The following is a 17,189-nucleotide window of genomic DNA, read 5'->3' on the forward strand; positions in this document are numbered from 1 at the left end:
TAACATGGGTTTCAATGGGAGAGAGGAGGAAAATCCTCCTCTGAGTGGGTGGGACCTTAAGGGGTCTGATTCGCGCAAAAATCTATCCGTCTGCGCTATGAACCAATAAGCAGGATCCCTGGATGTTGAGCAGTGTTGCCAGATTGGTCAGATTTCCCACCCAATTGTGCTACTTTTAACCATGTTAGGCTGGAAAAATGATCATTGGGCGGGAAATCTGCCCAATCTGGCAACGCTGTCGATAACAAACCCGGTCTGCATTGCCGCGGTGCTCACTGCAGACGCAGAGCAAGTGAAATCTGCGATAGCGAGATCCGAAATGCACAATGGAAACATTGGAAACGGAGGACATTGTTAATGTCTTGTTACAAAAATCATTCCATTCATTCACTTACAGTGCTAAGTTAGCGACCAAAGAAAGAGGTAGACCACTTCCCAAAATCAAGGTCACAAGAAGTAATGGCAACGTCAGTGTTGTGAGTGGCACATGGTTTGCTAGGTACGCATGGCTTACTGGTAGCATTACCGTTCTTGTTGTTCTTTTACTAGTTTGTTACTCTGACCGCTCTGTTTGATATTGTGGAAAGGGTGTTAGTGAATGATTCAGAGCATGATGTATTTTAAATGGCATCACTTTGGTTCTTGAGTCTTTTCTTAAAACAATTGTTACTGAAAATAAACATAGCTAATAACTACAGTCAGTGAGGGCAAAAATAGGCCCAATGATAGGCCCAGATTTTTTTATTTACTTTTACAAATCAATAGTAGGCCTGATTTGACTAATATGCTTTGCATCCTTTCCTTCTCAAATTACAGTGATGCCACTGGTGGCTTTGTATACATTTTATTCACATAACTCCCTCCCTGCTATTTTGTAGTTCACCAAAACACCCTGAAACAACTTGAGTCTCACATTCTTATGCCACCATACACCAACAGTGCAAGCAGGCCAATGGCAACCAAGCGCGCAGTCCTTCCTCCCTCACTTTAAAAACCACCAGCCGCCACTGATACATACATACATACATACATACATACATACATACATACATACATACATACATACGCACACATATGCATGTATACAACATATGTATGTGTGTGTTTGTGTGTCTCTCTCCCAGTTTACCACGCCCCTCTGTCCTCCCTCTCCTAACCTGTGCCCACAGCCCCCTCTAGTGGCTGTGTGGTGTCATTGGGTGTTGCTTAGCCAATGCAGTGCCATGCTCTGACAGAGAGGATTCCTATTAATAAAACACACTACAAGCTGTTTTGGTGGGGTCTCCTTGCCATCCTAAACCAATTCAATGCACGTAGTCGATTGATTAACCAAAAAAGGCCTTCTTCTAGCCTGCGGTTGCTATCAGTGGTCATCTTCTCTTATACGGCACGAACGGGCCTGCTGAACACAACTCCTTGATCCTCCCGTAAATAGCACACGCCCATTATTTACCGGCCCTCAAAGCCCACCTTTTCAAGATCGCTTTCAACACACAACCTCCTTCCCTTCTCTACACTCCCACCTTTTAACTATTCCTGGTTTAATATATCTATTTCATTTTTTTAGCTACCTGTTTTTATCCTGTTTGATCTTTTGATTTATATACAGTATTGTTAAATAATTGTATTCTGTTCACTCTGTTAAGCGACTTTGAGCATTTAGAAAAGCTGAACGTATTCAAATTATTATTAAATCATCACACACCGGCCATCGCCGACCTGTCCGTCAGACCTTCAGGCCTCTGACAGTGTGTGTCCCCCCCCCCCCCCCCCCCCCCCCAGCGGTGAGAAACGACCGGGCCAAGAAGAAGAAGGAGGAGAAGCGCGCCGAGCCGTCTGAGGTGTACGTCCTCACCGCCGAGGAGGAGAAGATGATCGAGCGCGTCCGACGGGCCCACCAGGAGACCTTCCCCTCGCTCTGCCAGCTGGGGAAGTACACCACGGTGAGGGGCCGCCTGGACGCGCGCGCACGTGTGTGTGTGTGTGTGTGTGTGTGTGTGTGTGTGTGTGTCTGTATCTGTGTGTGTGTGTGGGTGTGTGTGTCTGTGTGTGTGTGTGTGTGTGTGTGTGTGTGTTTGTGTGTGTGTGTGTGTGTGTGTGTGTGTGTGTGTGTGTGTGTGTGTGTGTGTGTGTGTGTGTGTGTGTGTGTGTGTGTGTGTGTGTGTGTCTGGATTTGTGTGTGTGTGTGGGTCTGTGGATGTGTGTGTGTGTGTCTGGATTTGTGTGTGTGTGTGGGTCTGTGGATGTGTGTGTGTGTATGTGTGTGTGTGGGGGTGTGTGTGTCTGTGGATGTGTGTGTTGGTGTGTGTCTGTGGATGTGTGTGTGTGTGTGTGTTTGTGTGTGTGTGTGTGTGTGTGTGTGTGTGTGTGTGTGTGTGTGTGTCTGTGGGTGTGTGTGTGTCGGTGTGTGTGTCTGTGTGTGTGTGTGTATGTGTGTTCGTTCAGGCTTTAGTGTGTGGAAAGGGGAAAGCATTTACATTTACATTGAGGGCATTTAGCAGAAAGCTTATTGTACGTCGCTTTTATCCAAAGTGACGTACAATAAGTACATTTGTCAGAAGAAAGAGACGCAACATTATTTCACTGCCGGTTGAGTAAGGATGTTCATAGAACCAAGTGCCAAGCACTAACAATCACTTGATTAACTCATTCCCTGTATGCAACAAAGATAGCTAGGATAAGACGCTACACGATGCTAAGTACTACGGACGTGCAACATGCAATAAGTGCGTACATTAAGTTGCAGGACGTACGACATACAATAAGTGCGGGTGGTAATGGAGGAGGCAAGGCAGAGTTCAGGTGAACATTCCAGAGAAGATTCAACGGAGAAAAAAAAGTCAACAGTGTTCCCGTCTGATCCTTTCAGAGTAACAGCGCGGAGCACCGCGTGGCTCTGGACGTCAACCTGTGGGACAAGTTCAGCGAGCTGTCCACTAAGTGCATCATCAAGACGGTGGAGTTCGCCAAGCAGCTGCCCGGCTTCACCACGCTCACCATCGCCGACCAGATCACCCTGCTCAAGGCCGCCTGCCTGGACATCCTGGTGAGTGGGCCTCCCGTCTCTTTAAGCATCCGACGTTGTTTCGGTTCTTCTTGTTTTTATGGGTGGCAGGTGTTGAGGTGTCCCTGAGCAAGGCACAACCCCAACTGCTCCCGACGAGCTGGCTGTCGCCTTGCATGGTTTCTTAACCGTCGTATAAGTGTCAACTAGATTAGCCGTGTTTTTGTTAAAGATGCTGTAATCATGCTATAGAGGGGCTCGCCTTATCTCAGGAGGTAGAGCCCTTGAAACCGGGAAGTTGCTAGTTCGATCCCCGGCTCAACCAAGCGAAGTGTGTCGAGGTGTCCCTGACACCTCGACACTTCGCTTGGCTGAACCGGGGATCGAACTAGCAACCTTCCAAACACCTCGCACCTCTAACTGCTCCGGACGAGCTGGCTGTCGCCTTGCATGGTTGACTCCGCCATCGATGTGTGAATGGGTGTCGCTTTAGATACAAGCGTCTGCTTAATGGAATGTAATCAGCTTTTATGCTAATTATGTTATAACCATGTGTTATGCTATGTTAAAGCCCTCGTCCTTGCTCACTATTCTATATCCATGAATGCTCACTGGGCAGTAGCCAGCCTCTACGCCAACTATGCATGAGTGAGCTTGGGTCCATACTAGGCTTGATGCACCTTCCTCTAAGCAAACCATGCCATCTCCCGGTCATCCCATTCAAATGGCTCTCCCAGCGCCACTATCTGTTACTCCCACTAACCTCCTCAACCTGCCCCCCCCTCCCCCAACCCCAGATCCTGCGTATCTGCACGCGCTACACCCCGGATCAGGACACCATGACGTTCTCGGACGGCCTGACGCTGAACCGGACCCAGATGCACAACGCGGGCTTCGGGCCGCTCACCGACCTGGTGTTCAGCTTCGCCAGCCAGCTGCTGCCGCTGGAGATGGACGACGCCGAGACCGGCCTGCTCAGCGCCATCTGCCTGCTGTGCGGAGGTACTGACGCTTCAGAGACAATCAGGAACGACAACATAGGTTATAAAAGGTTTGACGAACAGCCATTATTCATTTTCGCCAAATTCTAATTAATTTGTTTGTGTGTGTGTGTGTTTCTGTGCGTGCGTGTGTGCTTGTCTCTGTGTGTGTGTGTGTGTGTGTGTGTGTGTGTGTGTGTGTGTGTGTGTGTGTTTGTGTGTGTGTGTGTGTGTGTGTGTGTGTGTGTGTGTGTGTGTGTGTGTGTGTGTGTGTGTGTGTGTGTGTGTGTGTGTGTGTGTGTGTGTGTGTGTGTGTGTGTGTGTGTGTGTGTGTGTCCGCAGACCGACAGGACCTGGAGCAGTCCGATAAGGTGGACGTTCTTCAGGAGCCCTTGTTGGAGGCTCTGAAGGTACTACACTCTACATTTAACGGGCGCTTAATGTGCACACTTATGTTTACGTTGTACTTAAAAATAGCACTTGGCATTGTGTAGCGTCCTATCCTAGCTATCTTTCTTGTATGCGGGGAATGGGTTAACCTAACAACTGTAAGGGCTTGGCTTGGTTCTATGAACATCCTGTACCGACAGCGATATATGGTTGTTTCTCTTTCTTCTGAGAAAATGTACTTATTGTATGTTGCTTTGGATAAAAGTGTCTGCTAAATACCCTAAATGAAAATGTAATAAAGGAAATGTCTGTGTATTTCACACCTGAACAGACTAATATCCAACAGTAGCGTAAACAAGATGCTTAAGCAAGCCTCCAGCCTTGAATATAAAATGTTCTCGCACCTGCAATGAAACACGGTGTGTTATTTAAAAAGTAGTGAGGGTGTTTGAACAGCCAGTCGCAAGAAATCCTCCTAAAGCCCCGATCCTCTTCTGCCGTCGTAGATCTACGTGAGGAGGAGGAGGCCGGACAAGCCCAGCATGTTCCCCAAGATGCTGATGAAGATCACCGACCTCCGGAGCATCAGCGTCAAGGGTAAGACGCGCTCGTGTCACACCTTTCTGCGCGTCGATCGCGCAAACTTCCAAAAACACTCGCGCGAGTGTAGGAGGGAGGGGCTTACCTCTTGTGAACGCCAACGTTTCTTTCCGCCAATTCCTTCTCAGCCGTGGTCGAGATAAAGTCCCAGAGACGTCGGAGAATCTGACGCAGACTTTAAGATTCATAACATCATGCAGAGGCACACACAGCTTTTGGCCTTGATATTATATATATGATATTATGGAGATAGTATATCATAGTATTAGATATTATAGATCTCCGGGAGTCCGAAAACAGCAACAATCACTTGTGCAAACGGACCTTCACGGTCGGCCAATCAGCACACAGCGTTCGCCCCGGGCGTCACATGCTCAACGGTTCTTTCTGCCCGTTCTTCCCCCCCCAGGAGCGGAGCGGGTGATCACGCTGAAGATGGAGATCCCGGGCCACATGCCGCCGCTCATCCAGGAGATGCTGGAGAGCTCGGAGGGCCTGGACGGCCAGGGCGCCGGGGGGGGGGGCGGGGGCAAGGGGGCCGACGACGGGCTGGCGGGGGCCGGGGGCAAGAGGAGGAGGGGCAGGAAGGACCGCGACGCCGGGGACGCGCCCGCGAGCGGCGGCGGCAGCACGGGCGCGCCGTCGCCCGCCCCTTCCTCCTCCTCCTCCTCTTCCTCCTCCCCGTGCGCACCCTCCCCCATCCCCTGAGAACACACCGCCCCCACCCCCACCCATCCACTTTGTCGGTCATCCAACCCTCCACACATCCATCCATCCATCCCCCCACCACGGACCCCCCGCCGCCACCTCTTCGTCCCTCCACGCGGCGGTGAAACATGCCGTGGCACCACCCGGCGTGGCGGTGGTGGTGTTAGCGGATAAAAGGGGGCGGGGGCCCACAGACGTCCCGCCCCTCTCCACTCATCGGTCCTCACAGATATTTGCGCTGAGATCAGAACGGTGCGACGGGAAAAGCGTGTAAATATACCCGGTTCAAACGGAAAGGATGACACTGGCCGATTCCCGCCGTGACACCCAGACACTGTAACACACACACACACACACACACACACACCTCCATGCTTACCGAGACGGGTTGGAGAAGAACTTTGCGTCTTTGGGTGAACGCGGACAGACCCAAGATGATATGATGGAGCGTCGGCCGAAAAGGCAAAAACACTGAATCGTCCAGAAACGGAATGCAGCATAGATTCCCCGCCTCGGGACACTCTTAACAAGCAGCTGAACCATGAACCCTGATAAAGTTCCCAAACTCACCAGCAGAACCAACTTGTGGGGTCGAATCGCGCTTTTTGTTTTTGTTCCTTCACAGAATTTAGGAAGTGGCCATCTTCCTAAAACGTTAATCTCCCGGTTTTGAAACGGTGGCGGAGCCACGGCGATGCCACGGTGAATCCGATCTCAGTCAGGTACACGAGCTGTATAGGGGAGGACCGGAACAGACACAGACCCCCACCGCCCCCCCCCCCAGCCCCACCAGATGCTTGGCTCGTATGCGATGGCCGGACGAGTTGAATGTGCGGACGGATGTACCCTGCGGTCGTTTGGTTTGAAGAATGTGCGTTGCGGAGGACGGACTGATACTCCTTCTCTCCACCTTGTCATGGTTTATTTTGATTTTTCTTCAACGAGAAAAAATAAAAAGTGAGGAAGAGACGATGTAAAAATACCTGTACAGTATATGAGTTTGTGGAAATTCTATTGTACATATTGGGTAGGGGGGGGACGGGGGGACGCAGGTGACAGCTCAGTAAAGTAGGCTGTCAGAATGGAGACTCATGATGCAGAGTTAGCATGTAGATATTTAGTTGATATATTATATAAAATATATATAAATATATTCACCCCAGCACAGACACAATACTTCCTGTCACATAAACGTCACCAGCACCACAACACAACATCGAGACCCAAATCAACACACAAACCAAAACCAAATGTTGTCCCGAAACACCTACAGGGTGGGCTTACCTCTCAGACATTAGAAGAGATTAAAGAGGCGAAGAAAAAGCTAAATAAGAGGCTTTTGTTTTCCTTCATCTCCACTGTTTTGTTCAATCAGAAAATAGCATTTAACCAGAAGTTTCTGTCCTCAAGGCCGTAAGGCCAACGACGTGCAGAGACGGTGTTAGCGTTAGCATTAGCACGACTGTGTTGCTACATTGCCAATATAGCCACAGCCTGGTTAGCACGACACGTATTTCGCGGCTAACAGATTTTCTACGGGGTCATCCCTCTGTTCCCCGGGTCCTATGTTCCCCGGGTGCAAAGGGTTAGGGTCAGGTTTAGGGTTATGGTTAGGGTTAGGGTGAGGGTTAACCCTAAACCTAACCCTAACCATAACCAATCGGAGGAGAGCCATTCTAACCAATCACAGGCGAATCAGAGGTGAAAAAGGCGGTACTTGCCCCTACCATCCTACGAAAAGAAGATTAGCTGCCTATGTTCCCCGGTCACATACAAAGCGGGGAACATAGGACCCGGGGAACATAGATACGCTCCCGTTTTCCACATTGACGGGTGACTTGTGTTTGTATTGAGATTTATTGGGCATAATGACTTTGTGTGTTTGCCACTCACTAACTGCCATAGCATTTTCACACTAGCACACTTGTGGATACATAGTAAGTTACTGTTTGCTGTTTTCTTTGTTTTTAATGTACAAGTCTTACAATTGGGCAGAACCACACAGTGTTCACGGTGTGGTTCTCTGTGTGTCGCTTTCAAACTATCTGTGCTCACTGTGTGGGGCAACCTTATTTTTCTTCACTAGCCAGTTTGAACAGGTCACCAAGCCAAACTAACCCTGTATGTATTTTCTGATCTGTATTTTGCATGCCATGACGACATGACTAGAATATTATCATTTGTGGAAAAACATACAATCTTTGCATCATATTACCAACCACACATTTAGAGAAAAACGATGTCGAAAGCCTCCAAATGTAAAAAAAGCCACCATACATGTTCTCAGAGACGTTAAGGGAGAGAATGTACTTCCTGGGTCTTCAAGTGGGTATTGTGAATGCAAACTGGAGGCTGCAGCCCTGTCTGCAGCTTCCAACCACAATACACTGGGTCTGTTTTTCAATGAATTCGTTCAATTCGACCAAACTCTTTTTCTAAATTTAAATGAGGAAAAACAGACATTATGAAATTTGTTCAAAGAGCATTTCTGTTTTAGTTTTTTTGTAAGGAAACATTTTTTATTTTAAACTTTACTACTGTCCTTAAATTCCAAAAAAAAAACAAAAAACGAAAATGTCAAAGGAATATTAAATCAATGCCGGACCAAAGGTAACCCAGGTTACCAGTTCATTTCTAATACACACTGGTTTCTATCACCAAAACACTAGAAGACTTACAACAACACTGCCTCATCTACTACTGCTCTGCCCAAATCTTTTCCTTTCAGGTCTGCGTTGGACTGCCTCAGTGGTTCAAACGAACGAAACAGCAAAGTTTGAAAAAGCGTCTAGTAATGATGGTGTCAATCTGGATCAGGGTGAATGTTGTAGGAGGAAGACAGACCAGCAAGCACAACAGTAAAATATACAACTGCTTACAAAAACGTGGTTTTGAAGCTTTCTTTAACACTTTAGGCTACTTTCTAAATAATGGCACCTCAAGGATATGTAAAATTGCAAGTTGTTTTTATTCCCACATTTTCCCCCCGAGATTGATTTGTGATTTTCAGTGTTTTGGGAAACCAGACTTCATGTGTTTGATAAAGGACTTTGGTAAGCTACTGTCCAAACTAAATTTTTTATTGTTAAAAGTCTAACCACCAACATTCAGAAACACACCGAACGCACATTAAGAACCAAGCTGTTTTAGAATGGACCTGTCTGTACCTGCTGAAGAAAAGCGAAAACACGTTAAACCTTCTCAAGGAAAGTGGATGCACAACACAGCGTCAGAGTGTGTTGCTATTGTGATGTCTTAGAACTGAACTGAATAAATTACCTCACTGTGATTTTTAACAGCCTCTGGCTCTTTTTTTCTCATGGACTGGTGTTATGTACATTCCCTAAGTGTATTTTCTATTTAATAAGAATTAATTTCACTAATGTTATAGCCAATAACTGGATATATCAACAAACCACTTTCCTCCCTGATAAATGACGAGTTAGGCCATACTCTGGAGACTGCATTTGTACTGCATGTCAACTACGACATTAAAAATATTAGTGTGTGTTAGTGTGTGGATGCAGATGTATAAAAGACAAGAAATTGCTCTTTTTTTGTAGATAACCACAAACGTTTGTGAAACCAACGTGTTTGTTTCACTATCGTGGCTAATGTTGGTAAACAGCGACACCTAGTGGAGCTGTAGGAAAGGGGCATCCCTAATACCAATTTAGCAATTGAGTTGCTAGATTCTGAATATTTTCAGACAACCCTAGATAATGCATTTTTTTTCCTAAAAGCACTTCAGCTGATATATTTTCTTCGTTAACTTTTAGCAACATTTGAGGGGTGACTCAAACTCTACAACGCACCAGCTTTCCCTGACACAAAACGATGTTCTCACTAACACAACACATGGTCCGTCCGCCTTGCTGCAGAAGTGCATTGAGATCAGCAGGCACTGAGTGTTGCCGGATTGGGCCAGATTTCCCGCACAATCTGCCCCATCTGGCAACACTATCAGTAGCATGTATTTGACCAAAAAAAAACCTACATCGTTTTAATTTGGACTCCCGAGTCTATCAAAGAAAAGCCGGATTTAGAATTTATTTTGCTTATTAGCGTTAATGTAGCCTGGGTACCATACCGCGTTGAATTAATTTTAAGTGGATATTCAACGGATATTCAGTTCGGTTGCGGTGTTACACCGAATTCTGCGACCCACCGAAAAGGGTGACCCCAGTGGGCGCTGCAACATGCACGTTTGCATTATAACAAAAACATAAATAAAACATAAGATCTCCCCCCAACGGTGGGTCTTTCTTTTCTTGATCCTAACATTAATTCTAAACAGCGTTTTACAGAGTAGCCTATAATAGGAAATGATTAAAGGTAAATCAGCGTAATTTAACACTGACTGTAGCTTTTTATGGGTAAAGAAGCAACGGTGAAGGACCGTACTAAACGCCCTATCATTGTATGGGTCTGTAAAATGCTAATCAAATCAAAACAAATGTAATTATTAAACAGCTTTAATAAAAAGGTAATTGGTTGGGGGGGGATCTTGTTTTATTTATGTTTTTGTCATGCCTGTCTACGCTTCAAACTCGTGCATATTGCAAAAAATATGGAACAGCGCCCCCTGGGGTCACACTTTTCGGTGGGTCGCAGAATTCGGTGTAAAAGTGCGGCCACACTGAACGCGTTACGCGCGTTAGAGGCGTTGGAAATCGGCATTTTTGGATAGGGAACTATTGGTTAAGGCGCGTAGATGCGTTACACGCGCTAAAGCAGCGCGTTAGGCGCGTAAGACGCGTTTCACGCACCTAAATAACGCGCCCAACACACCAACGCATGGAGTTCAAAAATTGTACTTTGGACGCCCCTACGCATGACGCTTAGCCGCGATAGCCAATCAGCGTTGAGCTTGACCCGATGTCACTGGCAGAGAGACGGAGGACGCACAGAAGCAGAAAGAACATGGACGACAAAGTCATCGTTTCAGTGTGTGTTGAAACGATGAGGAGGTGGTGAAACTCACCCAGCTGTGAGCGCCTATAGAGGATGTCATGAACTAGAGCAGGCCTATTCAACTAGCGGCCCGTGGGCCAAATGCGGCCCCTCTTACATTTTTTCTGGCCCGCAAGAGATTGCATGCAAAAAATAAATAAAATAAAGGAGAAACATAGTTGCATGCAAATCAGGTTTCTGTGTGTAGCCGGTGATACTAGCCAGTATCAGTACCCCACAATCAGGAACTGGCATCACTTATTCTGACAATGTTTGGCTCATCCGATACGTGTGAGTCTAGCTTTTCTCATATGAATGCCATTAGAACAAGGGCACGTTGCTCCATGACCTATGAGAAGCTGCATGAGTGTCTCAGGATGAGCCAAACTAGGCAAACAAGGCAGTGCATCTTTCTCACTGACTCACTGGCTCAAAATGTCTCATATGTACAGTAGTTCTTTTTTGTGATGATTCAAACTACATTGTTGAATTCTAAATACCTGTCCAAAATATGTGAGAACAAAATATTTTATAATGATACAATTAAAAGTCAAGAAGGAAGGAATGCGTCTGACAAGTTTATTCCATGTAGTAGCATTATATATATTAAGTTAACACTACTTTAAGTACGATTCATTTGTAGCGATTTATTCACGTAGTTTTACTCCGTGTGGCCCATGAACCCCCAGTGGTTTTCCTTTTCGGCCCACTTGTTAAGGAGCAGCTCTTTGACATATCATAACCAAACTTGGTACAGAGACCCATGACCACATCATGGTGACACTCAATGAATTTGGTGACCTTTGACCTCTAGGGAATGCTGTTTTTAATGTCGATGTGTTTTAACTCCTCTCTCTTCACATGAGTATATTTCAAACAAATGCTAATTAATTTAACAAGAAAAAATGACTTTGAAAAAAACCGACTGCCACACCACAGTGCATTGCCAGATCACAGTGTTGCCCCACCACAGTGCCGTTGCCCCACGACAGTGCGTTTCCGCACCACAGTGCGCTGCCACACCACAGTGCGTTGCCCCACCACAGTGCTGTTGCCACACCACAGTGCGTTGCCCCACCACAGTGCTGTTGCCACACCACAGTGCGTTGCCCCCCCGCAGTTCTGTTGCCACACCACAGTGCGTTGCCCCACCACAGTGCTGTTGCCACACCACAGTGCGTTGCCCCACCACAGTGCTGTTGCCACACCACAGTGCATTGCCACACCATAGTGCGTTACCCCACCACAGTGCGTTACCCCACCACAGTGCGTTGCCACACCACAGGGCTGTTGCCACACAACCCGGTATCACGCCAAGGCGTAAGGATAGATACGTGTGTCCACATCGCAAGGCGTGTTCAGGTTCACGCTTTGCCTGACCAAAGCGTCACCCTGAACACGCGTCCTTCTCCATTCGAAATGAATGGGGGAATAGCACCAACAGGGGGCGATACGTTCTCCTAGCATTTGGTGAAATTGTTACGTAGCCATATTAATCGTTATTATCTGAATGGGAAATGCAATATTTTAGGACAGATACACCATTAAACGTGTTTCTAATGACATTTCTAGCGAGAAATGTACATTTTCCTTTCATAATATTCAGTCAGTGGTTGTGTCTGATCTTTAGTTTTATAGTTATTGGGAAGATTTTATCGGCTCGCTCGCATGTTTCAACGACGTCAGGTTACTAGGGACGCTTCTTTCGCTAAACTAGCAGCTCACGTTTTTCCTGCGTTTGTGTTATTAAACCGTTACTTTATGTAACATTAAATGATATCATCGTGTTAGAAACACGTATATCTGAGAGCAGGGGTGAAGTATTGTTAAGATTGCTGTCAGGTTAGCCTGCTGCAGCCACAACCTCTCGGTACAGTTGTTATCATTTAGCATTAACTAAGCCTGGCCACCAGCGAAGAAGAAGAAGCCGGTCCTCGCCTCCGTTTCTATTCGCGTGCTTGTGCGTGCTCGTGTGCTCGTGGACTCGTGAAACGTCATCAGTCGTTGCCCGAGCACTGTTCCAATTCGAAGTACGCGTGCATCGGAGGTGGTTTGTGTGTACTTGCAACCGCTATAAATCCCAGGATGCATTTCCCACATATATATATTTATATAATATATAATATAATAAATAATAATCATAATAATATAAGATAATATATAAATATATAATAATAATAATACATTTATAATATAATACAATAATACATCCGCTGTGGGGAGGGCCCGGTCGGGGCCCGGTCGGACCCCGAGGGCAGGAAGGGGGGGACTGCCTTCGGGGTCTGACCGGGCCAAGTCTCGGGCAGGAAGGGCCCCCCCTTCCTGCCCTTTGGGTCCGACCGGGCCAAGTTTCGGTGCGGAGGTCCCAGTTAGGCCCTAGAATAAGGTATTAAAATTTCAGGGCGGTAGGACCTTCCTATCTCAAAAACTGTTTTTCCACCACATTCTGAACCATTAGGTCTTGCAGGCTACACTTCTGAGGGGCTTTGTCCAAATGACACTCCATTTGGGAAAACTTTTTTTCTCTAAGGGCTAGAACTCCAAATCTCGGATATGTCGTACACGGGGCCCCGGGAAATGTGTGTAAACATTTTAGCATCCCTAGCTATCTCGAAAAGGTCGGCAAAGGGGCGTGACCTCCAACAGTACAGTAAATGTACATAAGACAGAGGTTAGTTTCTAGTCCCCATTTTTTTTGTGGGATGGAGGTGTACATTTGTGGCTAAAGGTGTGTAGACACAGCTGGCCTGTGGCCACGTTTTTGAAGTCGGGGGTCAAAAGGTCAAAAGGAGCCGGCACCACGCCGCTTATGAGATAACAAAAAGTTAACGTGTGTTTCTCTCATAACTTTTTGTCATTATTAAAGAGAGGCCTGATTCTCAGATATGCATGTTGGATGGCTAGGGTGTAGGTCTGGGAAGAACTTCAGGCCAAAATCTTGCAAGCGAGCCGCTGGGTGCAGGTGCAACGAGATGGAGCACTTGCTGAGCCTGGACTTTCATAATCTTCGCTCTGTGAATGTAAAGGATGTTTGGTCGGATGTTACGACGAAGAATCATAATGTGAATGGGAATATTCTATAAATCCCTTGATATCATCTTTCGTCTCAACACTTCTGCTGCAGCCACTTAAAGTCTCACTCCGAGAACCTTAATGTCAGGGTGTGGGTGTCTCCCTGTGTTTTTCCCTCCTGTGTTGATTACTGTTCCCTCCCCTAATGTGTCTCAGCTGTTCCTCGTTGTGTTTGTTATTTAAGCCCTCGTCTTTCCTTTGTTCGGTGTGCTGTCATTGTGGTTTGTGTGTGGTTTGCTGTGGTTAGTGTTGGTTGTAGTCCTGCGTGTTCCGTGTTCCTTGTTCCCTTTCGAGTTCCCTGTTGTCTCCCGAGTTCCGAGTTGTCTCCCGAGTTCCCCGATACCTGTGCCTTAGCCTTTAGGCCTGAATAAAGTGCCGTTTACCCTCAATACCGTCTGCGTTTGGGTCCTACCTGCCTGCCTGCACCTCCGCCTCCCCTAACAGAATGACAGCACCGTCACGATGGGACCCAGCGGACGCGCAATTTGACCGTAAGTTGGAGGATTTGATAGCCAAAATAAATAAGACAATGGACCCAGCGGACGATCAAGTTAGCCGTGAGTGGGAGGATTTATTTATTATGAAGGCAATAGATCGCTGGGAGAGTTTGGGGTACCACCCGGTTCCTCCTGGCACTCCAGCTCCCGCACTGACTCCGGTCCCCGAGCCCTGTCCGGTTCCTGAGCCCGCTCCTCGCCTTCCAGAGGGGGACCGGCCTCTTCGCCTGCTTGAGGTGGTCCGCCCTCCGCTCCTGCCTGAGGGGGCCCGCCCCCTGCTCCTTCCAGAGGGGGACCGGCCTCCGCTTCTACCAGAGGGGACCCGCCCTCTGCCTGGCCTTCTACAAGAGGGGACCCGCCCTCTACCCTGTCCACCAGAGGGGACCCGCCCTCTACCTGGCCTGCCTCCTGAGGGGACCCGCCCTCTGCCTGGCCTTCTACAAGAGGGGACCCGCCCTCTACCCTGTCCTCCTGAGGGGACCCGCCCTCTACCTGGCCTGCCTCCTGAGGGGACCCGCCCTCTACCTGGCCTGCCTCCTGAGGGGACCCGCCCTCTACCTGGCCTGCCTCCTGAGGGGACCCGCCCTCTACCTGGCCTGCCTCCTGAGGGGACCCGCCCTCTACCTGGCCTTCCTCTTAAGGGGACCCGCCCTCTACCTCGCCTTCGCCGGCCTCCTGAAGGGTTCCGCCTTCACCGCTGCCGGTCTTCTGAGGGGGTTCTGTGCCACTGCAGGTCTCCTGAGGGACTGAGCCCTCATCGTCCTTGCCGCCGGCCTCCTGAAGGGTTCCGCCTTCACTCTGCCTCTGCTTGCCCCCCAGGCCGTCCGCCTGAGGCTCCCTGCCATGCCCTGGGGTAGTTTTCTGGACGCCCGCTTGACGTCCCTCGGCTCTGCCGCAGTCCATTTTTTTTTTGATTCCCCCCTCCTGGCGCCCCTCCACCCACCCGTTTTGGGTTTGACTTTCTTTGTTTTTTGTTTGTCGTGGGTCGCCTGGGAGTCGACCCTTAAGGGGGGGGTACTGTCAGGGTGTGGGTGTCTCCCTGTGTTTTTCCCTCCTGTGTTGATTACTGTTCCCTCCCCTAATGTGTCTCAGCTGTTCCTCGTTGTGTTTGTTATTTAAGCCCTCGTCTTTCCTTTGTTCGGTGTGCTGTCATTGTGGTTTGTGTGTGGTTTGCTGTGGTTAGTGTTGGTTGTAGTCCTGCGTGTTCCGTGTTCCTTGTTCCCTTTCGAGTTCCCTGTTGTCTCCCGAGTTCCGAGTTGTCTCCCGAGTTCCCCGATACCTGTGCCTTAGCCTTTAGGCCTGAATAAAGTGCCGTTTACCCTCAATACCGTCTGCGTTTGGGTCCTACCTGCCTGCCTGCACCTCCGCCTCCCCTAACACTTAAAATATGAATCAATCCATTAGAAGTATGAAAATATCTTCCCGGTGGTGCAACAGAGCAAACAAGGTGTCCTTTGACATCTACGTTTCGAGACGATTGCAACAGTGCCACACATGATCATATTTGAATATGTTTCGGGGTAGTAATTAGCTGTCGATTTTGGAGGCCTTTATCAATAATGACCAGCTATAGATTTGCTTCCCGATGGAGATTTTTGACAAATTACATGTTAATTAGCATCTACACGTTAAGCTGAGTCCAATGAGATCAAGCTCGGCCTCTTGCTACACCGAGATCATGTCCTAGACCTAGGTGTACCATGTAAAATACATGTTACCATTAGCTACAGTGTCGTTCTTGGTGTCATTGGACTCAGCTCAACGTGTAGATGCTAAATAACATGTCATTTGTGACAAATCTTTATCGGGAAGCAAATCAATAGCTGCTCAGTATTGATTAAGGCCTCCAATTTCGACAGCTAATTACTACCATTAAACATGTTCGAATATGCTCATGTGTGGCACCGTTGTAATCTCCTGGAAGCGTAGATGTTGAAGGACACCTTGTTCGTCCTCTTACGCCACCGGGAAGATATTTACATGCTTCTGATTGACTAATGAATTGATTCAGCTATTCCCCCAGAAGTCTGGGGTCAAAAGGTCAAAAGGAGACGGCACAACGCCGGGGTGGATCCAGAGCTCGGGCAACAGCGCAGGGTTGCCAGGTCCTGCAAAAAACGTGCCCCCCCACATACCGTTCAAAATCCATCCAAAATGTCCTAGAAGCATCCCAAATAAAAAATGATATTATTGGCCATTTTGGCCAACGTTTTGAAAGTAATAATATGAGGGAATATTTTTTTGTTGTTTTAGCAGCGAAATGCACCGTGTGCGTGTGTGCGTGTGTGTGTGTGTGTGTATCTGTGTCTGTGTGTCTGTGCGTGCGTGTGTGTGCTTGTGTGTGCTTGTGTGTGTGTGTCTGTGCGTGTGCGTGCGTGTGTGTGTGTGTGTATAACACGCTATTTTATGTTGAAATGCGACGTAATCCAGTGTTCACGAAAAGTACACTGTCAACGTATGCTTTTGGCGACTGGGTTGGCTCTCAGATATACGTGTTTCTAACAAGATGATATCATTAAAAGTTACATAAAGTAACAGTTTAATAACACAAACGCAGGAAGCACGTGAGCTGCTAGTTTAGCGAAAGCAACCTGACGTCGTTGAAACATGCGAGCGAGCCGATCAAATCCTAATAACTATAAAACTAAAGATCAGACACAATCACTGACTGAAGATTATGCAAGTAAAAAGTATATTTCTCGCTAGAAATGTTATTAGAAACACGTTTAACGGTGAATCGGTCCTAAAATATTGCATTTCCCATTCAGATAATAAAGATTAATAAAGATCATACACATTCACTGACTGAAGATTATGTAAGGAAAATGTACATTTCTCGCTAGAAAAGTCATTAGAAACGCGTTTAATGGTGTATCTGTCCTAAAATATTGCATTTCCCATTCAGATAATAAAGATTAATATAAGCTACGCCGTGTTCCGGAGCTGCGGGGGATTCTGGGAATTGGGGTTCTCAGTTGACAAATG

General features: G+C 47.5%; 1 protein-coding gene across 1 annotated transcript in view; it reads left to right on the forward strand.

Annotated features, from left to right (window-relative positions):
• Nucleotides 1-5,817, forward strand: part of LOC115557828 (retinoic acid receptor alpha-B) — an 8,311-nt gene extending 2,494 nt beyond the window's left edge. Inside the window, exons 3-8 of the mRNA XM_030375939.1 lie at nt 1,783-1,943; nt 2,870-3,046; nt 3,802-4,006; nt 4,327-4,394; nt 4,881-4,971; nt 5,384-5,817. Coding sequence (XP_030231799.1) covers nt 1,783-1,943; nt 2,870-3,046; nt 3,802-4,006; nt 4,327-4,394; nt 4,881-4,971; nt 5,384-5,682 — 1,001 coding nt within the window. The 3' untranslated portion in view covers nt 5,683-5,817. The remainder of the gene's footprint in view (nt 1-1,782; nt 1,944-2,869; nt 3,047-3,801; nt 4,007-4,326; nt 4,395-4,880; nt 4,972-5,383) is intronic.
• The last annotated feature ends 11,372 nt before the right edge of the window (nt 5,818-17,189 follow it).

Source organism: Gadus morhua, chromosome 2 (assembly GCF_902167405.1).
Source record: "Gadus morhua chromosome 2, gadMor3.0, whole genome shotgun sequence".
Classification (NCBI taxonomy): domain Eukaryota; kingdom Metazoa; phylum Chordata; class Actinopteri; order Gadiformes; family Gadidae; genus Gadus; species Gadus morhua.